Source organism: Acipenser ruthenus, chromosome 24 (genome assembly GCF_902713425.1).
Source record: "Acipenser ruthenus chromosome 24, fAciRut3.2 maternal haplotype, whole genome shotgun sequence".
NCBI classification, from domain to species: Eukaryota; Metazoa; Chordata; class Actinopteri; order Acipenseriformes; family Acipenseridae; genus Acipenser; species Acipenser ruthenus.
In genome coordinates, this window is record NC_081212.1 from 4,403,500 (window position 1) to 4,427,189 (window position 23,690).

Here is a 23,690-nt window from a genome sequence, read left to right on the forward strand (position 1 = left end):
AAATGCATTGATCCTCAGTTCTTCACCCCTCTAGCTTCTCATTTCTTTCTTTTGTTTGTCAGACAACTGCAATTGACAGGTCTGAAGTTCAACATGACCGGGTCATAAAACCCTTCTTTAAAATCTGATTACAAGCCGTGGGGTGTGCTAAACCCCTGAATAGGTTAAAAGCCAATGTTTTGCACACAGGTGGCAGGTGAGTCATTATCTCCATTGAAACTCCAGCAATCCTCTCTAATTGCAATAATAAACACAGAGAATGTTTATGCAAGTTCTTATAACAGACTCTGTGCCTGGTGTCTGCACGGGATCCTGCTGTGCGAAGCCTGGCATTCTCCTGCAGCTTTATAGTTTCATCTTTCTAGACCACATGGAAAGACAATAATGGCTTTGGTAATGGCCATGTGGATTTGGCAAATGTCATTTTTTTTTTTTAACAGTAAAACTACTAAACACTGTGTCAGTGTAAGTTTCAGCTTCCTAATGACACTATTGCAAACAACGCTCTAATGACCACATACTTCCAAAAAGGAGTGTGATGACTCTTAATGAGGTTCAACAGTGCCTTTTTTCTTTTAAGCTCCACCTTCATTACTGCACACTGTGAGGCAAGGTCTTTAGCGTGGTTATAGAAAAGACATTTGGATAACTGATACGTGCTTTGGGTGAATACTGAACATATGTCTTTCATAACAATCTTTGGGACCTTGGTAAAGATTTCGTCTCGTTGACCCTCACACTCGAGTGCTGGCAGGGTTTTTGAGCAGTGAACGCAGTGATGCCCGTATCTTGGCAGAGCTGGCTTAAGGGGGTTGGCTTCCAAGGTGGTGAAGACAGCGCTTGCCCACTGGAGGGAAAAGAAACCCAAATTTAATACTCATCCCTCAGGGGTCGAGCCGGCGTGTGCTACTGAAATAGGAGAAGGCACTGACAGGCGCCAGCTGCATGTCAATGCACAGCTGCTCCAGTCACATTACTCCCAGCAGGTGTCACTGCCAGGCAGGCCTGTTGTGGAGTCCTACGACGGGAAATATACTGGAAAAAAACCTCAGACAGGCATTAGATGCTACACAGTGGTCTTTTTCAAAATGCTGGAACTAATGTATACTGTTAATAATCTGTACAATTACAACACAGAGGCTTTGTAGACTGATGTAAGGAGGCCATCATTCAATATATTGAATTGCATGAAAACCTTAACTAGGCCACCACCTGCTCTGACCAGCCAGTGAACCCCAGAAAACAGATTTTCTTTTTCAAATCAATTGAAAGAAGCTAATAAACAAACACCTGTCCCGAGGAGCAACACATGTCCGGCCCCTTTGGTGACCGGTTAATTGAGATTTCACTGTATTTACAAAGGTCATAAAACAAATAGGGACTCAAGCACCAATCCAGGTTTGGAGGTGTGGCTGGGGTTAGCATTCAGATAGCTTTAATTGACCGCTTAAAGCTCACCCCCCAGCTCAATAAGTTAAGAACCCAGGAGAAGCAGAGTGGCACTGATTTACTATGGGAACTCCTCAGGGCAAGACTGTGACGACAATCAAGTAAATAGAGTGCCTGAGAGCATTTTAAGTGCTCATATCCAGCCTTCAGCGCAAACAAACAAGGAGCTTAAGATTCCTATCAGTTTTGGTTGAGTTCCATTAAAAGTGGAAGCTGTTTGTTTACAACAAAACAGAGATACACCCCAAAGCAAATCAGGTTTATTTTCCCTAGGACTTACAGCCTCATTTTAAACCTTGGGTCTTGGACAGCATTTACAAAAAATATTCTTCAAATCACCTCAAAGACACTATTATACTCATTCAATTTTAAATTAAATTAAATAAATTTGAACCCCTTTATCCAAACTGTTAGGCATTTAATGAACTGAAAATGCTGGAGGAAGTTTCTTGGGTACTACATAGGCAGTACACTACACCTCAGTCACTACAAACACCTTACTTTCAAGGTCTTGCAAATGTCTTCATCAATTGAAACTCTCTTCGTAAAATAAAGAGAACAGCAGTACATACTGGGATCTGTCGGTCCTGTCCTTTTCCAGGAAGGTGCTCTTGTGTCAAATCGGCAGCTCACCTTTCTCCACAGTTTCTGTCACTCGTCAACCCATTAATACCATAAACCCTGCAGGCATGTAGAACTGAATGGCCTAATCCTCCCAGTCTCACAAAGACGAGATGAGCTGGAGGTTAAATACTCTTGTTCCTTACATTTTGTCCTTGTCAGCACGCCAAGGGAAGCTCTTAATCTTACGAGAGAGCCGAAAGAGGCTTCGGCTGTCTGCACACAAAGGAGATGCAAGAGAACCAGGAATGCTAAAATACACCCCGGGGACATCAGGTAATCTTGAAATCTAGAATATCAGTATTCTGAGTTTACTCTTCCTAATCCGTCTTCATTCCTGCAGTCACATTCAGCAGACAATAGTCAATTAATCACTCTTATTCATCTTCAGGCAAATTGTACAGTAATTAACCTGTCATGTGCTTTTCATGATGATGCAGAATATTTAGTGCGACAGCCTGTCCAGCAATATCTGCCACATAATGGATACGTATATTATGTTGTTATGAGACTATATTCATTAGGTGTATTTGGAAACTGTGTTATAGAGTACTGGTGTAAACTACTACAGCAATTGAACTCTTAAACGATGGCATGCACAGAATAGCACTTGCTGAGACCAGATCTATTTCAGAAGCTCTGTCCTCTCATGACCGTATTAAATACAGCAGTTTCCTTCACAAATGAACAGGCTTTGGGACAGTCCGCATGCTGCCCCATGGAGTGCTGCCTATATCAAGGAGAGGACACACACAGGGGGTCTTTGTAATTAACCCCAGATTAAGTGTGCTTAATTCCCATTACAATAGCAGTGTGCCACTACCGGTTTAGAAGCCAGTTGTTAAAGCAGAAATGACCTAGCACCTGCCTGTGCTATACTTTACATGGGCTACAAATAGCAGGAAATCTCTCCCCTCGAAAGTGTCTAATTATCTGGAGTGCTAGCAGTGATAACTAAAGCTAGTTTAGAAATGGTAATTTCTAACAAAATGGTACGTGACTTCTGAATCAATGTATTTCTTTTGTAATCCTGCTCTGGATAAATAAATAAAATAAAAACCAGTATTAATTACCATGCTTTAGCCCCTTTAAAAAAAAAGACAAAGAAAACACCTTGGCAATAAAACAATAAACAATAAGCACACCAAATGTAGCTGCAGTTCATTTCCCCCCTTTAAAACTTTCTTTTTAAACAAACAGAGCACTTACCAGACTACCAGCTCAGCTGCTCGAATGTGTGCTTGCAGTGCCTATCATACGTCATTTAGCCAACAAGTCTAACAAGCACCAATTTTCCTCCATTTATTCACAGCAGTAGTCTTCTTAACTCAGCAAGCAATCCAAAGGCATCCAAAGAGCGATCAATAAGATGTGAACGGCAAGCCCTTTTCCCCCTGCAAACTCCTCTAATACAAACGAGACCTGCGCTTCTTGCTAGACTGCTTGCCTGTGGTGTCAGGTAACACTCCCAAACAAAATGCTTCCCTTGTGCCTGCAGCTCTCTTCCTCTCTTTCTTCCCTCCCCTTGCCTGATCTCCTCTTTACCCCGCAGGTGTTTGTAACTGACTTGCTGCAATCTGTAGAGTGACAGCTCCAGCCGACACATTGACACCATCTGATTTCAGCTCCTTCTACAAAAAGAAACCGCTTCAAGAAGCTGCTTTAACTGTTTCCTAAGATGAGCAAGAAGCCATTTTAAGATATTGTTTTAATGCTCAGGAGTGATTTACTATCCCCCATTGTAAAATGAAATGCACTAAAAAAATAAGAGAGACAGATATTTCATAGCGTTACAGGTTTTCTTTATTATATAAAGCCAGTGCTGGTGTTATAATAACTATAGTTAGCTCATGTGGGTTTTGCGGTGCCTCTTGTTCCTAGAAAACAACCTCCTGGGCTCAGCAGTCACATGTCAGTGAAACAAAGCGAGCCGCACTGTCAGAAACTGCTCTGGACTTGCTCCTTTTAAAAATAACTTTACAAATTTGGCAGGCTTTCAGCTATGCTGACTGTGGAATTAACGCACAGGCACTGAATAATTGCTTGCTTTTGCACTGGGACCTGACCTGTCCTCCCAGGAGCTGAACTGTTTATTTGAGCTGTGCTGAGAAATCCAAACAGTCAGCTGTCCCGCAGCTCTTTGCCCAGCTCTGCTGAGGCAACATAATATCCTCCAGCCGGCGTTCCAGGATCCAGTTACCGTGGGGAACAATACAGGCACTGTACTCTGCTTCCTTCTTAGAGGAGGTGTCTGCACCAATGTCCACACTTATGTCAGTCTTGGAGGGCAGATTCATACATCACTCAGGACAGGAGCCCTCAGCTCTGTCGCCTCAGGACGGTGCTCATTTACCTCTATGGAGGTTGCTAATGAATTGGTCACATTTCATGCTTAAAAGGACATTTAAGCAAAATACAGTCAATTAAACATGCAACTGCTCATCTTTAGAGCTGCCATCCCAGTTTAATGATTTGCTAGTGAACACCAATAGTTGTGGCTGTAGTAATTATCCCAGGTTTACAAACTTTTAAAAACTGAATTTTGCACATAGATTAGGGGGTTTATTTGCTTCGGGATTTGTAGGAATAAACAGTGGTTGTTTACCTTTAGATTTAAAATATGCAGTCCCTTTGTATACAGTTTCCCTTCAGTTAAAGATTCCATTGCCTAATCCCTTTCTAAAACAGACCGTATCAATGTGCTTTCTAGAGGATATATCCACTTACCCATTTTATTATCCTTTTAGATGATGGAAGCCCTAAAAGCCAACCTCTGAGATGCCATTGTGACGTATTTGAAAGGCTGCTAATCTTGCCCAGAGGGTCAAACTCTGTTTATTTGTATGTTTCCGGATTTACTGAGGTGTCAGCAAGGAGACTAACCTCGCCTCCTGGGGGACATGCAAACTATTCTTTAAATCAATCAAGACCGTTTAGAAACCCGCCAGCTTGCCAGCTGCACTTTTGTGTTGCTGCGCACATTTCTCCTTCTGAAATTGCGATCTGGAGAGATGGATCCTGCTCATAACCCCACTGCATGTCAAACCAAATCGCAAAGCTCACAGTATCACTGGCTCGTTTCCAGTCTGAGCTCTCATACCTCCACCGTTTCATGACTGTCTACCCAAGATTGCAGACTTGCCAGTCAACATTGCACTTTGGCATCGTACACCATGCTCAATATTCAAACTGTCCATCTCAGGGCCTTTTGAATCCTCTCTGTCAGAGGATTCAGGCTGTACACTGGTCTTAACATTTAAAGTGTTAAAGGATAAGAATTTTGTCTAAATGTTTAGCCATTGTAACAAAAAAAAAAAAAAAATTATAATAATCCATGTCATATTTACTGTAGATGTTGGCCTTAGTGTTACATAGTAATAAGTGTACGGTGTAGTTCTGTTGTTTTAATATTTAACATTCCAAATATGTTCACATTTTAAACATTTATTCGTGTTTAATACTAAAGTTTAATGCCTAGGCTAATGCTCCTGTTATTACTTGAAGCATTAGGAGGCTATATAATACATTTCATAACTGATATAGGGGCTGATAAATCACTCTGAAGCACTCATTTCCCAAAGTCATGTTTTACAGTATATTGGGTTTTGTGCTGCACTTCCATTAACAAAATGCATCTCGAATGGCAATTAATACAATCAGATTCTTACTTTAGGAAGAGTAATGAGTTTTAATGTTCTGTGGGTAGTACATTTCGCATTAAATATACATATGCTTACATTGGGTAATATTTATCAGAAATCTAAAAGCCTTTTATATTAAATTTTCCATAATTATGATCATTTGTTATAATAAAATTTAAATAGGACCTCATTTAGATTTGCAGTACATATTTCCTGCTGCGAAAAAAAAAGTCCCTTATGTAGCTCTTGTGAATTTGTATCACCCATTTCAGCTCTAGTAATCTGAACCTAAATAGATTCAGTGCAACACAGAATACAATCGTAACTTAAGGGGTTAATGTAGTGCACTCTCCCTTACAATTAAAATGTCACACTCTGCGCAGATCTCATTACCTAAATTCAATTTTAATTAAACAAATGTGCCCTGAGCACAAGATGATGGCAATTCAGGATTTTTTAAAACACATTTTTGCATTAGGACCCGAGCAACACAGGGCACTGAAAAGTCTTAGTTATCTCGATTGCACTGCACTTCAATCAAGTTGTACTTTGATGTTAAGTAGTAGTTAATTTGCCTCTTGCAAAAGGTCTACAGCAAGTGTTCTCTGCATTGGACACTTGCATCTCCACAATCACCTATCAATCAATCTGTGTGTTGGAGGGTGTGTGGAAGTACCTCTACTACTTAGTACTATTGCACAATTAAAAGACTACTGTCTCTAAAATGCTGCAGTTTATCGCAGTACTATTGCAGTGTATTTTTTGTAAGGTACAGATAACATGTTTGCAAACCTCTAAGAAATGTAATGATTCGAATGTTCAGGCTACCGGTTGCCCCAAACAGTAAAGAAAGATAATCCAGAAGCAGAAACCCTTAACCCCTACCATTTATGAGGAGAAATCCCAGAAGCAGCCCAATCTTTCAACAAACATCATCTTTACACCTAACTGACAGCTTGGTATCAACCTGAGGGGCTCGTTAGGCCTTGCTTAGGCATTAGGTAAGGGACACGTCAGCAATCCCCCTCCTACCCTCTCACCCTTTGACTGACATGAGAATAATTGGACAAAACAAACCCCAGGCACAGGGTGTTTGCCAGGGCCTTAAAAAAGTTGGACCGAGCCCATCAAAACAACAGTGTTGACTGGTTAATGTCACAGCAAATCGTCAAACGCTGCCTGGTGTTGATACACAGGCCCAAGACAGCTCTGGAAATAGCACTTTGGTTTTTCCAACAAGTGACAGGCCTTGTGTGCTCCATGTCAGGATGTTGTCAGTCACAGACAGGTGAGTGGCAGACATCTCAAAGCAGGTGCTGTAACTCCTAAAAATATACATCGACAGCACTAGTTTGCAGGGTGAACTTATTACTGGAATCAGCCAACTGAACGCTCCCTAGATTTTTATAACCTGTTTTAATTTATGTGTATAAAAAGAGGCCCTGCATTAAAACTTGTATTTCCAGGATTTTTTTTTTGTAATTTAATGCAGATGCCTTTTACATGTCTACTAAGAAGAAAATATTGTTAGTGAACTTTAAGAAAGTCTTCTTGAACTGACAAAAGGTTTCTTAAGGACCACAGTTTCAGGGAAAAGTGGAGTTACTGTAACTGTCTAAGTAAGGGCTATGAAAAACTGGCCTGTTTTTTTATTTTTTATTCCTGTATCAAATTAATTTAGGATCCGGGCAGTTGTTATAAAAACAGATCTTCCGGTACTACTGCTATGGCCAGAAGTTCTGCTATCACCTTAGAATTAACTAATATTTGCTTCAGAAAGTCGAATGAAACCTGCTGAATAATGTTACGTTAACATATTGAATTATATACTTAACGAAAAACTGACAAAAAAAAATTAACATTTCAAAATCTAAAAATGAAATGCTATACTACTATTATGGCTTCAGGTAGACTTTTTGCGATATCATTTTGTAGTTTCTTTGATTACATGATGTTAAATAAAAGTTCTACATTATGTTTCAATTCTACAATTCTAGGTCATGCAAAGCTTCATAGCTGTACATTATCCACATTAAGTAGGATGGATAGGTTATTGCAGCAATGTGTGATAGCGTTTATTTTCAACGTAAAAGCTGAAACCCAGCAACAGCATTCACATCAATTTACCAATTGAGTAATACTGGCACACATAGGAAACAACACAGTTAAAACCATTACATTAGAGGATACTGTTAGATGTTACATTGAGCAACATATTGATTAGGGTAAGCGAGCAGCCATTGATCACACTCCAAGCAAGACGATTTACTATAAGTCATCACCATCCACTTTATCAAACCAGTCTTCTATCAAAAAACACCATGACAGGTCCATTTGTCAAGCATGCACACACACACACACACACACACACACACACACACACACACACACGGAATAAATCCAATATATGTCAATCTGTTTGACAGCATTAAGAAGCACCCAGAAACCAGAAGCCTGCCTGGTGTGTGGCTGCTTCAATTCCAGAGCCTGGCTCTAAATCATATATAAAGCCATTGATTTGTTAACCTTTGTGTGCTGGTGTCAAAGGTGAGGAGTTAGTGCCGTGGTTCTTTACACAGCCCTGACATGCACTGCTGGGGAGACTGAGATAGCTTGCCATGACTTAACTTATCACCTGGTATAAAAGACCCACAGCGCCCAAGCGTGATCAGGTATTCAGGAACTCATACCAGCCTGGTTCGGTTCAGGCGGAGGAGGGATTCATTCCTGTGACCTTCTAACGCTGTGGGTCAAGGCACCAGCGAGCCTGTGTGCTGAGATAGTAACATGAGCACTGCCGGAGTCGGTCTTATCGGTATCAGTTTACACTCCCCTGGATACTTCAAACAGGATTTATTGAAACTGTGCTTAATTTGTTATGACTAACCTATAAATAAACGCCATGGGAACGCAAAAGACAACATGTACACATAATGTCAGTAGCTTGCCCTTTACGTGATTTAATTTACTTGAGGTACTTAATTTATATAATGTAAAACCAAGAGATTTTTACCAGCCATTATTTTGTTCTGTATGTTATAAACCCCTGGAAAACACTGGGGACAAATATATTCTTGTGAAATACTAACTAGATACTGTATATACTGTACGAGCATGGTCCCACAACAAGGTATGACCCCGCTAAGGAGATCTCACAACAAATGCATACATCTGTGTCAACCCTGTATGTTCACCTTGCATGTGCCACTATTGTAGCATAATGCTCCATTAAGCACTAGATACTGCACAACATTTGTTTTAAAATATTATGATGATGGAAACAGCTATTCTCCGCTCTCCAGCGCCGTGAATACTCTCTTGTTCAGAGCCCCCTCTTTGAATCCAAATATGGTTCCCATCCCTAATCACTCCTAACAAGCTGATGCACTTGAAAGCTATCCTGTGTTTAAAAGAGCCCTCGAAAGCAATTTAGAGACTCTCCACAATGCTATCTGGTGAGAAAGTTTACACTAGACATTTAACAACTTCAGCAAGGCGCCCCATACCTTCCACAAATACACTCACTCAATGAAAGGCAGGAGCACATCATTTCCTTGCCTTCTGACAGACAGGTTTAAAGCTGATAGCACTTTTCTGCAGTTCAAGCTTGTTTAAAATGGTAAATCAATGTCTAGAAATGTCCTTTTATAGCCATCGCTGAATTAATATCCAAACAAGCATGGGGCAACAAATTGTAAATAGCACATGCTTTTGGCATATCCAAGACTGCCCCCATTACTGTTATGGCAGGTGTTTCAATTTATTTTTTTATCCAACCCCTGTATATGCCATCTGTTGATGTTTTTTCTCATCATGAACAAGGGTATTGTAGTATAAAACTGCCGTCACTGGTACACCTTGGGTTTTTACATGGAGCAATAACCCTTATCTTATCTACAATGCTGTCTTGGCTGTGTGTTTAAAATGCAATCATTTGAATCCGATAACAAATGATAACAAGCGCTTTCCTAAGTTCCATTAATGGCCCATCTAATTGATGTTTGTTGAACTTTCTCCTTTTCATAGTGATTAGGTTCAAAAAGCTAACAGTCCACATCTGTGTGCACTTCAACAGAGTCTGTAATTACTGTTAACGTTTAATAATTATGAGTTCATCGGAGCGGTAACCGACTGGATTGGATCCAGATTGTGGGAAGTGAAAGAAAGGCTGTATGAAAATGAACAGAACACCCAATTACACACAGGATCTAATATTATTGTGAAAATAAACCACAGTGGCACATGTGAGGGAGGTGGAAGGGGAGTCTCAAGTCCATTTGCTTAAATAGTTCAGGTTAATGGGTTACAATGCGAATCTAAAAAGAAAAGTTGGTTGTCACTCATCTAGTTTTAATAATAATAATTTGAAATGTCAGCGGATTTACAATGTGCCAATACACGTGGAACATTTTGCTGACGGTAATTTATAAGTAATTCATACAAGATGGTAAAGTGAGGTTTTAACAGTGAGGGATCAAAACTCAATGAAGTCATACTATTAAAACATCAACCATTTAAAATGTATAAGTTAACATACAGTGTCCGCAGGGAGTCTCTTACTGTGCAAAACAGTGTCTGTTTTAATGAGACACCCTACACACCATGCATTAACTTACCATAACAAAAACAAACGTTGAAATCAGAAACTACAAAAGTTTAAGTTTAGAATTGTGCCTTCAGTGCACAGGATACAATTCTGACAAGTTCATTACAGTGATGGGTAATGTGTGATTTATAAAAACTGAAGCAGCACAAAAAATGCCTTTAAATGTCAAATGAAAAACAAGATTTAAAAATGTCCTGCTGTGCAAATGGACTGTATTTGAATTGGAGCAGAAGGTTTGTTGGGAGACTTGCTTCCCAAATGGGTACTGACAGATTGTGACTATGATGATAAATAAAACACAGCATAAACAGATTATAAAAAAAACATGTTCGGCATGGCAAACATCAATGACGCTTTGGGAAGTGTCAGATTGTGTGTGTGTATGTGTGTACGATATATTAAACGGGGTGTGCATTGATTGGATAGTCAGTTCAATGAGATCATGTTTTAAATGCATCTGACATTTTAACAGAATCTAATTAGCGACTCAATAGATCATCCTTTTCTTGTCTTGGTCTTCAATACATGTCTATAGTGCTTCTGTATTCAAGAACCAAAGGATCAATACAAGTACAAGATGAACATATTTAGCAATGGTCTTCAGTGCTTTTTAAAAATATTATACTGGACTATATATTGTTGTTTAATCTGCATTAAGACCCTATTTGGCATGGATGTTCACAATATATTTCCCCAAAGCCTTGACCTATCTAAATTTCAGAACACTTTAAAAAGTTGGGTAATAGTTTGAAGTTTTTTCAGTGTGCATCAAAATGTATTTTGTTAAAAAAAAATAAAAAAATACAAACCTTGAAAGCAAGGAATCTGGCCTTGACCTTTGTCATGAACCACAGTGAAACTTGCCTTACAGGCTTTGCTGATCGTAAACCCCTAATACACATTTCATGAGTACTAACAACAAGGCCTGAACCACAAAACAAAACTGTAACCCTGGCACCTGCCTTCAAGCAAATATTGACATTATCTCCACACAACGACACTTCCTTTCAAGTTGTTTTTCCTAATGTTCAGCAGTCTGAATGGTAATCCTCCTTAACAAAACTGCCCCTGTGCTTTATTTCTAATCTCCAGCCCCAATAAAAATACCAACAGGCCTTGTTTTCAACACCTGGGTCTGTACTGATTCTCCTCCTTGTCATTCACACACTCCAGAAGGAATTAGCATACGGCACGAAGACGGGAACTCATGGGGAGAAAAGAAAGGAGGCATTTAAATGGAAATAGAGGGCAAAGGAATAATCTACCGTCAACCAAGAAAAAGCTTATTTGTGTACTGTTTCCCAAGCAAAGCTTTTCTTACACAGAGAAAAAAAAGAAGGCCTATATTGATTTAGTCCAAACAAAGGAAGCTTAATCCTTTCAAGGAAACTAAATCACCACAAAAAAGTGCCCCAGAAGAAAGACCCTCTGTCAAGCACAACTATTCACCACCGAATGGATGCCACAAATCAAACCCTAGAAGTAAACAAAGAGGAGAATGTGGGAAATGTGTTTGATTCCAAAAGAAAACGAAAAAGAGGAATGGGCCTTCTCGGCATCAATCAGCCCTTCACTCTTACACTTGAGAGTCCTTCGTCCTAGTTACCAGCCATTACGAAGGAATGTTGATTCACTGGGTTGGCTTCTATTATTCTGGCTTCAGTGCAGAAAAATCCTGTCACATGTAGTTCGGGGCATTAGGTCACAACAGAGTATCACTTTCCCTTTAATCCATTTACTGTGTGGAAACCCACTAAATATCCCGATCTATGTAAGTGTTGGGTTGAAGTAATATATATAGACACACACTTTAAAAAAAATCACACAGGTTTTGTAATGTTTATGTCCCAAAATAATGTGCATCTTTGGATACACTGAATGTGGGTGCTGAGGTAGTGCTATGACAAACGTTATTGACTATTTAATTTTTAAAAAATTTAACAGTAATTTACAATCAGAATAATAATAATATATTTAACTTACAGAGCCAGACTGCCACTCTACATATCTACAGTAATAAGACCATGATTCAGTGAACGATCCATTACAGAAGTCAGTAAATCAAAAGTAATAGGATTTAAATGTAAAGTATGGAGTGAATAAACCCAGAGGAGTACCGCACACCTGTGCAAATGAATTCAGTGTTAATGCTTCACTGTTCTACACCAGGTCACAATGCAACACAAACAGCATCTTATCTACACAGTGACTGAATCACCAAACATCCTGTAATAAAAATACAGAAAAATAAAATACTACTGACACACTTCAGGTTCCTAACAATAAAAGGATCTTAAAAAACATGGACTGAAATAGTAAAACCTGTTCAGCCCAAAATAAAACTAAATCTAATAAGGTTTGTAGGTTTATTCAGATTTCTATAAATTAAATTACCCACTGCAACATAACCACAAATACCCACAGAAGGTTGTGGGATCGATCACCTGTTTATATAAAAATATCCCCAGAAAAAAAAGCCTTACCTTTATTTGTGGCAGTGCTGAACAGCTTCTCGGAGCTGTCATCTGAAACCTAAAATAAACAAAATGAAACGTAAATTTATTTTACATTCACCATGTCTTCTGCATCCAGAATGATACAGTACCAACTCTTAATACCTGCAACATTACAGCCTTTCCCTGAAATTCCACAAGATGGCACTCTTTAACCATGTCTAAATTACTGGCACCAGTTTCTTCTGCATTACAAATTCTTCTAGTAATAAAAAAAGATCAGTGTCAAGATCTAGTATTTCCACTGAACAAACCAAAGTAGCTCTTTAATCGTTGTCCTGTTTAAAATCATGTTATGCAACAGAACAAACACCAAATAAGACCAGGTAAAAAAAAAAAAGATCAGGGGAAACAAACAAAAAACACACCACATAGGATTTGTCTCCACAGCTACACAAATGCAGAACCGAAGATAGGGACACAAGTGCACATATAAACACGGTTGACTTTTTACATCTGTGTGCTGGTGTGTTTGTCTATTTACTTTTGCAATTAGACTTTGCCTACTCTTAGCTAATACACTTTAAACATGACCATCACTGTGCAAGTGAATGAGCTGCTTCAGTGGAAATGCCCCCTTTCATTTGCTCTTGTCCTCGGCTCTCCCACTCTGAATGTCACCTCTATTTAGTGTGTGGTTTTAGTGCCAGTTCAAAACCTTTTAACAGAAGCATTTCCGAGACCCCTTATTAAAAGCTTGTAGAGCCGTGTGTATTGTATTTTTTTCCTGCAATCCTAAAAGGTTAAAGTAACATTATAACATTTTTGAACTTGTAAAAGGCATAGGCATTAACTTGTTAAAAATGTAATGCTGTAAATTAAGAGATTTTCTTGTTTACTGTAAAATACAGCTTACTGTTAACATGTATTAACAGCATTGCGCACATTTACTGTGAATAGTAAATGACTGTAAATAGTAAACAGAATAGCAGATTCCAGAACTAGGAATCAATCCCAAAACACTTTTAATAAATACAAAAAAAAAAAAAAAAGTCTGAAATCTTCAACACCGCATATCAAATCCATTGATAAGCAAGCATTTATTAGTGAAATGATGTTACTATATTCCTGTATTTGTATAACCTGATAAGATAGCTTGTCTTGTATTAGTATAACATTTATGTTGATAATAGGGTCTCACAAAAGACAAAAGAGGGGAGAAAATGTAGGGGAGAAAATCTGTTTTGAGCAGATTTCTATGTAGCTGTAAACTATTAAATTAGCAAGCTCCATTCAAAGAAACTGTAGAAGCCTCCCGTCCGTCATGCATTTTAAAGGAGTGCAGGTGTAAAATGGTGTACAAAGAGTCAGGACTGTAAAATGGTGATCATTAGCGCTCGATTTCAGATTTATTCTCAGTATATAATATTTCCAATGCCCTGGTTTTGTACAGATACCTGTTTAGTGAAACTTATACTGGCCTCTTCCAATATTTTCAGGGTAAATTTCAAAAGGAAAATTGGAACAAAGACAACAAAAGCCTTTTGCATAACAGGAACAACTCAAGTTTCTGCTTGAACTGCATCTGTTGTGGTTTCAAATATGTAAATATAAGCATAAGAAAAAAAAACAAAACACCTTTACTACACAAACACAAATATTAACTAAGCGCTGAAAGGAAACCTTATGAAAAGTGTTTCAGATAATGTCTATGACTGAATAAAACATCTTTCTTAGACATTTAAAACGTCTTTTTAAATGTTTATTCTGAGTGAAATAATTTTTTTTACCAGACAATTGCATGTTGTGAATGCCAGCTTAACGGAGTTGCATATAGTCAGGGGTATTCGAATTCTAGCTTTTGTAATGAATAATACAAAACAAAAATACCAGGCATACCTTTAACTGGGAGTGTATCTGAGAAAAGAAAGCAACAATTTCTGCTTTGTTAAATACGTCCCTTACTTCAGTCTCAGATTTTGTAACAAAGTAATCCACAAACAGGCAGTGAATTCCCTTTGCTTAAATTATTGACAGCCATGTAGAAAATCATCCTTTCCAAAAGAAAAAGCGATGGGAGACGGCACAAAGCTAATATACCATTAGGACAAAGGGAGCCATGTGCCTCACCAGCAATCCCTGCAACACGAAAGATTAGCTGTACAGCTCCTTTGAGACGCTTCTCAGGAGCTGTCAATTCTTTCTACACAATGAAGCCGATTCTGCAACTTCTCACTTTCCAAACCCCCAGAATCAGTTGTAATAATTCCTTATGGAGCCTGGGTGTCAGAAAGCATTGGGTTTATAATAACGCATTGAAGGAAAAAAAAAAGACAAGTGTCCACCCTTCTGTCAGAAGAAGAAAGAAACAGGAATTAGTCAGGGAAAATATCCGTGCCAGTTAAGACTCCAAATTCTAAAATATATATTTTTAAAGATAAAATCCAAAACTGAACAAGATTCCGGAATTTTTAAAAAATCAAGAATAGTTTTTTGAAGGCTCTCTCCCTTTCTCCTCAGCAGCCTTTCTGCCTTGTGGCCACGTACAGATCCTTAGTCACACTAGTGTCGCCTTCTTCCCCTTGGTGCTCAACATAAGCACTCATTCATTGAGCCCTGCATTCCAAAAGGTCCTTCCCACAGTCGAGCCCTCCCACTTTCCGAATCTACCTGACTTTGCTCGCTCCTCTTTTCAAACGGACAAGTGTTTTTTTTTCTTTCTTGGGACTGAGTACCATTCCGAGACCAGGTCTAAGGAGTATGTGTGTGTGAGAGCACACTCTCAGCTGAGAGAGAGGGAGGGAGGGAGAGAGAGAGAGGAGAGAGAGAGCGAGAGAGAGAGAGAGCGAGGAAGCGAGAGAGAGAGAGGAGAGAGAGAGAGAGAGAGAGAGAGAGAGAGAGAGGGAGGGAGGGACTCTGACTAGAATGATACTCTTTCACTCAAAGCTGAGTACAGTGATGTCAGTCACTAATGAATTTCCCAGGACGATGCAGCTCGCTACCGTGAGGGAAAGAAAACAAAACACCCATTATCAACAGCATGCACTTCTTAATAAAGCTGATCCACTGCTTTCCTGTTTATTGTTTTTTTTTTCTCCCTTTACTTGCTATTTCTTACAATGACAAAAATACAATTCTACTTGATGTCCCGTTAGCTGTTATTCAGGCTAGTTTATGAACAAATGGCTGAATGTTAAGGCAGGATTTTGTTACCTCTCTTTAAGGCTACCTCACAATTAAAGACACTGTTTCACCGTTGAGATTTGTTTCTATTGTCAGTGTACAGGCTGGTAAAGTTCAGACACCGTCTTCTTGACATACGGTAACATTGACCCATGTAAGTTAAAACACTACCACCTTCAAATGTAAACATAAAATACCCCTTTGCTTAGGAATACAATATCTGATACCTGAATCACTTTTATAAAGAGCTTTGCTGTGCATCATGAGGCATGTTCAGTCAAGGCAAATCTGCATATGAAGCCAAACAATATACTGGTACTACAACCTTGGTGGCATTGGTGTGTCAAAATACACACTGAGTTTGACAACAAGAAATATTTTAATGTAGGTTCTTTCAAGACTGCACTTGAAAAGACTTTTTAAACTAGCATCTGATTTTTTTAACAGCTTGCAAATCTGGTCACGGGAATATCTGTGACTCCTGAGCGCTTTAAATAATCTTCCACCTGCGAGGCACCATTGCACCAGGGCACAGAACAAAAGAGGAATTATGGGATTGCATCAAATGTGGTAGCGCCACAAAAATCACAAAAAGGGTGTCTGGTGTAGACTGACACCATCGTTATAACGTTTGCAGCCATCTCTTCAAATGCGTTACTAAAAACTACAACAATCAAACCCCCTTCCCTGTTAAGGCTCCATACTAACTGTGACTGTTTTCAAATTGATGCCTGATTGATGGGATAGGTGGGTTTGTCTTCCTCAAATATGTTTTACATTTCAAGAGATCTGTCAGAAGGGGTGCAGCTGAAGTAGCCACAGGTCCCCCAAGATTCATGCTCCTGCCCATCACTATTAAGCTATGTGTTCAGAGCCAAAGGATCAACAGTAAATCACATCTCACCCCCGCCCTTCTTTGCAAAGAAACAAATCAGCTCATCACCAAGACAAGTAATCCCCTTGCCACACAGTGTCGAGGTTCAGCAGCTCAGTGCATTTGAGACCTTGGCTTCGGCACCAATAACACCCATAAATCCTGAGTGGCTTTGGGCATTGGCAATGGGATAGGAAGCATATCACCTCTAGGTGGCTGGTTCGCTACTAAGTAATGACCTAGGAGCCTGAAGGAATCTGAAGGGATCAACCATTGTGTCCAGTGGTCAAGACACCCGCTGTTACTCATGAACTGGATGAGTATGGAAGATGAATGTAATGGGTTTCAAAAGAATCGAAGGACATGTGGCTGTCTTTGGTAGCCGTTTCTTTGCTACTGTTTTGCTTTTTAGTTTTGGTAAAAAGTTTGTGTTTGTGATTTTCTGCTCATCAGCACAGCTCTTTACCCAAGCAGATTGGCCAGCTCTGCTCTGCACCCTTGGATAACATTAGTAGAGGCTCCCACTGCCACTGCCTGCTCTATAACTGTGGAACTAAGTGAACCTCTTTCTCCCTCTCCTCTAACCCAGCCTCTTGCCCTAAATTGAGATGGCAGGTACAATAAAATGGTCTATATTTAATCTCTGTATATGCTGAGAGGTATTGATCAGAGTTTTGTTTTAAATTCTATAACTGCCTCCAAGTCATTTTCTTATTTGACAGTCTTAAATGAAAAAAAAAAAACAAGATCTTTGATTGCTCTCAAATCTTTATATAAAAAACTATCAGCTAAGATTACTTCATCTTGCCGTTATGTTATACAGTACACAGTTACTGTTTCACGTACAATATATGCACACAATTAATTAATCCTGATGCAGCTCAACAATATTTGAATGCCTTTCACATAACTTTTTAAATAATGTATTACGTTTTCATGAACTGTGTTGATAGCTTTGTCATCTCATTCATCAACCTCAGCGTATTAAACATTTCAGTATTCGTAATTAACCTACTTTACATAAAACACTAGAATTAGAAATACAAATCCACTGCTAATTAGCAGCCATTCTTACACAAAGGAATGAGCCTTTACCAAAGAATGCTCAATGGCAACGCAGTAGCACTACAGTGGAATGGTTCTTTACTAAGGAGCAATGGGATTCCAATGTACCACAGAGAACCATGGTGTCTTGTCATTACAAGTGTGCTACTGTATCGGGACTACTGTACAATATGCGTTACCACTGTGTTGCCATTGGTTCTTGTTCAAAGATGTATATGTTTTAGAAGAAAGTGATGTTAATAGTTTAAATGTTTAACCATTTTCAAAGATTTGCATTTCAAAGATTTGCATTTCAAAGTCGAGGTTAGCTGTAGTGTTTATACAGCAGGGTGTGTACGTTGTAAGGCTATTTTTCCATATACACATAAATTTTGTACACATGTAGTCTGATCCACATTAATGTCATAGTATATTATAAATAAGTAACAGGGGGCTCCCGAGTGGCGCATCCAGTAAAGGCGCTCCTCGCAGGATGTGCCCTATAGCCTGGAGATCGCTGGTTCGAATCCAGGCTATGTCACAGCTGACCGTGACCGAGAGTTCCTAGGGGGCGGCGCACAATTGGCTGAGCGCTGCCCGGGTAGGGAGGGCTTAGGTCGGCAGGGGAATCCATGGCTCACCGCGCATCAGCGACCCCTGTGGCCGATAGGGCGCCTGTGGCTCTGCAGCGGAGCCGCCAGATCTGTGTTGTCCTCCGGCACTATAGGTCTGGTGGCATTGCTGTGGATCTGCAGTGCGAAAAATGACGGCTTGGAAGGAGCACGTTTCGGAGGACGCGTGTTCCAGCCTCCGTTTCCCGAGTCGGCGGGGGGGTTGCGAGCGGTGAGCCGGGGATACAGATAATAATTGGGCATGCTAAATTGGGGTGAAAACCGGGGTAAAAATAATTGGCGACGACTAAATTAAAAAAAAAAATAAATAAAAAAAAATAAGTAACAGCACTCTAATGGAGAGCTTCTGATGATGTCATTTTTGATTGGTAACAAAAAAAATTGCAATATGTTAAAGTTTAAAATGTAGGAAATTAAATCAGAATCTAACATCCCTGAGTTTACATATTATTCCTTTAGTCCTCCAGCCTTCCTCAAGGTCATTAGGTATTCACTATCCATTGCTGGGCAAAAGACCCGACTCCTCCCCAAGTTGTCCCATCAGTCTCCAGTTCTCGTCCATCCTGATAAATCCTTGTTATTGTATCTCTGCATCTCGTTATCTGTCACCATCTATTCATCTCCCGGTGGCTATCAGTGATTAAGCCTTCATCGGGCAAGATTAAAATATACAAAGTGGCATTTTAATCTTACTGTATGATTTATACGCATGAGGTTTTTTTTGCAATACAGTACATCAAGAGGTTCTGATCTACTGCTGAAAGATGAATGAAAAGGACTGTAAACAAATATGGAATAAGGGCAAGCCATTCCACTGAATCTATTACTACAAGGAGGCAGAAACCAAACAATAACAGAGAGCTTTGAGTTCAAATCTGTGTTAGATTATGATCCATTTCTCCAGTAATGTTCATAACACTGCCATTTTAGCAAGGACCACACAGGGACAAAAAAACCCGCCAAAGCAACCTAAAATATCATGGAAAATGTATCACTGTATTACTGAAAGGGGTTGTAAAAAAGTGTAGTTTTACAAAACAGCCTCTAGTTTTGCATTCATACTGCGGCATAAAATGTTGGTGTTATCTTTAAAGCTTGTCTCTTTGAAATGACATATTCTTAACTATCTATTTACCTTTTAATGATATTTGCCACAATTCATAGTTTTGTGTGCTATATATATGCGTAAGGCAGGTTGGACGGGCAGTGTATTGTCAACAAAACTAAAGGAAACTTGTGACAGATCACTACATGGCGCTTACTTCTATAAAGACAGATGGCTGATCTAGCCTAGATTACATGTATCTATGGCAGGCAACTAAACCTGAAGAGCAGCTCCTGAATTCGGGTGTAAGCACCGGCACACAGACTTCTCGGAAAACAAAGAAAACATTTGCATAAGAAAGACTCCACAAGATTACAAACATGATAAAAAAAGGTTAAGGGGACTGTATATAAACAAAAAAAAACAAAAAACAATGAAACTTGAAGCTACTGAAAGTGTGAGGCAGTTTTTTTTTTTTTTAATATCATGGACAATCTTTCAGTGCCATTTTGGCAGTAGTCAAGCTGGATTGGAAATGGATTTCAAGATGGTCTTTGGACGGGATATCTCGCAATCAGTACTCTAAATCCTAACTGCTTATTACCCAATTTGAAAAATGACTAAAACTTGTGATTACTCCTAGCCACTAGGCAACCAACAGCCAAATCCATTAAAGGAGATTTTAAGTAAAAGTAAACACTGACAGACTTTAACAAAAACATGTTTGGGTAAGCCGGGGGAATGTGCCTTGAAGACTCTTCTGAGAATTGTGAGGGGATTTTATTTGTTGTAGCAAGCCAGGCACTATTAGTCGTTGATGACTAATACAGAGGACCCAAACTGACCCTTGTGACTAAAAGCATTTCAATAACATCAGTTTTCAGTTGAAAAACAGCACAGGTTATTCACAAGCCATCATTTCCTGATGGCTGAGCGTTTCAAAATGGCACCTTTCATAAGGCATTCTCGTGACATCTGGAAAATAAGTTTAGAAAACATGCATGTCTTTTTTCTTCTAGTTTTTGAACACTGCACGTTCTCAACAGATCGATCACCTGTTTGCGGATTGCACCTCTAGTATTTTGGTTAATTAAAACAAATACCCGATAATAACTTTTAGGTTGTATTTAAATCATCATAAACCGTGCCAGAGATGTAAACAAACAATTGATGATGACCAGTCGAAGAATGGATGGTAAAGTTCAAACATATAGATGTCCTAGAATACTTCTGTAATTGCTTCTAAAGTTCTATCTACAGACCACCAGTCCTTCCTTTCTGATGTTTTGTCATCATACATTCCTTTGCTTAGTCTCGGTCAAGGCTTCAAAGCGCCTGTTTTAAGTCATTTGGAATCTGGTTTAATTTTACAGGAACTCTCTCCTCGGTTGCAATCAAATGAGACAGATTCTCAATTGCCTTTTATTGCGTTACTAAAATCTCACTCTTTTCAAATAGAAGTGATTACAGCAACATGAGTTCATTGCTAGGATACTGTGTATATAATATAGAAAATGTGTTTCTGTTATGGCAGCTGCCAAGACTGGTTCCACGTTGCCCACTATACTAGTTTTGGCAGTCACCATTTATAAAAAAATAAAATAAAATAAAATGTAATGGGGTTAAATGAAAAACAAATATCCCACTCTGTTTTGGCAGTAAATACATAATATTTGGGGTACCACTTCACTTGCTTGTTAAATGTATGTACATGTATTTGAAGGATATCTATTCACGAGGTCTATTCATAAGGCGGCTGTGTGGTCCAGTGGTTAAAGAAAAGGGCTTGTAACCAGAAGGTCCCCGGTTCAAATCCCACCTTAGCCACTGACTCATTGTGTGACCCTGAACAAGTCACTTAACCTCCTTGTGCTCCGTCTTTCGGGTGAGACGTAATTGTAAGTGACTCTGCAGCTGATGCATAGTTCACACACCCGAGTGTCTGTAAGTCGCCTTGGATAAAGGCGTCTGCTAAATAAACAAATAATGTAATGTAATGAGGTCTCTGTGGAATGTAAAAAGGGCAACAAATTCCTTTGCATTTATTCATGTCCCAATGTTAAGCTACACGGCAAAGATTTGTCATCACTTGTATTTCCGGGCAGTACTGGTAAAAATAAATCAGATGTTAAACAATTCTGAGTTTAACTGAGCTCTAATGACTACAGACAGTCTTCTCTGTTTTTGATTCCAATTCACCTCTCCATCTCCCAGCTTAACTTCCTTTCAGGTTATTTTGATCTTAAGTGAACCAAGTTTGCAGCCTTCTCAGCAGCCATAGGGGTAATGCAAATAAGTGCTCGGAGGAGGGCGAGTGCCCAGGGTCACATTTATTAAAAGCATGTGGGCTTTTTAACAGCCCTTCAGAGATATGAACATTCCGTGTTTATTTAGCGTATTTAGCAGTGTGGAGTAGTGGTTAGGGCTCTGGACTCTGGACCGGAGGGTTGTGGGTTCAATCCCAGGTAGGGGACATTGCTGTTGTACCCTTGAGCAAGGTACTTTACCTAGATTGCTCCAGTAAAAACCCACCTGTATAAATGTGTAATTGTATGTAAAAATAATGTGTAAAAAATAATGTAATTGTATATAAAAAATAATGTGATATCTTGTAACAATTGTAAGTCGCCCTGAATAATAATAATAATATGTGTTTCTTTCAAAACACATGTGCATTTTAGACCTATGTAGCTAAATGCCACACGTAGGATTTATGTATTTATTTCTTGTTGACTAGTTTCTAACTGTGAATCTTTGACAATGATGCTTTCTAAACGGGCACCAGCTAGCTTGTTTGATCAAAAGGGGTCACAAACCCTATATCTCTGCTGTAAAGGCTGTAGAGAGACTGCATCCTGGGGAGTGATGGGTTGTCAGATCCAAAAGCACCGGCTGCACTTCCTGGGGTGTGCCAATTAGGGGAGCCTTAGCCGGGACTGTGAGACAACAATGCCTACTGTGTTGGGGCCATGTGCGGCAACAAGATTGACCAGAACATACTGGTCCCATTGGGCAGCAGACTTTCACTGGGTTAACATAGCTGGCCAGCAACTCAAAACCAAATAAAATACATCTGTTCCCTTGTATATTCAAGTCTGTACTGCACTAGTACTGCATTGCAAAGTGTCAATTTATTATATGGTAATACAGCAGTACATTCTTGCCATGGGAACGTTCTAAGGGAGGATTAAAACTGGCAACACATTCAGGAGATGGTGACTGAAGTGGATAGTCCTTGCTATCAATCTGTCAGTGTCTTCCAGGGTGCTACGCTATCAGGCTATGTGATAAAGCGGCAAACTGACACAAGAAAAATCAGCAGCCTCCCCCCTCCCACATTTTGGAGGCAAGGAGGCATTTTTACACTCATTAAATGCAACCTTATCTCTGTAAGACTGCTATACGCGGCAAATGACAACTGCGGCTAATCTCATTTTCAGACAAGCGAGTCTGACAGCACCTTTCTCTTTAATTCCTGAGACATGTAGCCAGACATATATTAATCTGTCAGTCATCGCCGGTGGGGGAAAAAATAAAAGGAAGCCGAGTGTTTGTGAACATGAAGGGGAATAGACAAGAAAGAGACTTGGAGACAAAACACGAGGGATTTGGAATCAGCAAACAGCATTCATTTTGGTGTGTATATCATATAAGCGATAGACCCAGCTAAAAGATGGATGGTTTAGGGCTTAGATGTGCCCAGCCCCACAGTGAACGACAAGGCTTTGAGTTTAAAACCTGTTAATATCAATAGGAAAGGGGGAATCTTACAAGTCTACCATTCTTTAAGGCAACATATATCAGTCAGACTGTAGCTGGAGTTTTGTTTCTCTGCTGTAAAAAGGGAAATTTATGAGAAAAGAAACAGCAGCTTCAAACGTGGCCCGCATGTTCTATTAAAAGGAGCATCAAAGAAAGGCTTAGCAATAGAATGTTAATGCCATTCCTAAGGTGTTTAGAGGGGTTCACCGAAGACAAAAAGCACCCAGAACCACCATACTGACTAATGCCCAGCTCTCCTACAGCAACTGAAAAAATGCAAAATGATGCAAATGCCATCTCGCTTACACAAATACCGTGTACTGTGTGAGACGTTATCTACATCACTATGTCAACAATCATACTGAAACAATAAAAACGCC

The 23,690-nt window shown here is 39.4% G+C and overlaps 1 protein-coding gene across 14 annotated transcripts in view; it reads right to left on the minus strand.

Moving 5' to 3' along the window:
- Positions 1–23,690, minus strand: part of LOC117429727 (autism susceptibility gene 2 protein-like) — a 287,630-nt gene that overhangs the window by 21,893 nt on the left and 242,047 nt on the right. For all 14 annotated transcript variants that reach the window (XM_034903122.2, XM_058998109.1, XM_034903118.2 and 11 more), the window contains one exon: positions 12,801–12,849. In XM_034903122.2, coding sequence (XP_034759013.2) covers positions 12,801–12,849 — 49 coding nt within the window. The remainder of the gene's footprint in view (positions 1–12,800; positions 12,850–23,690) is intronic.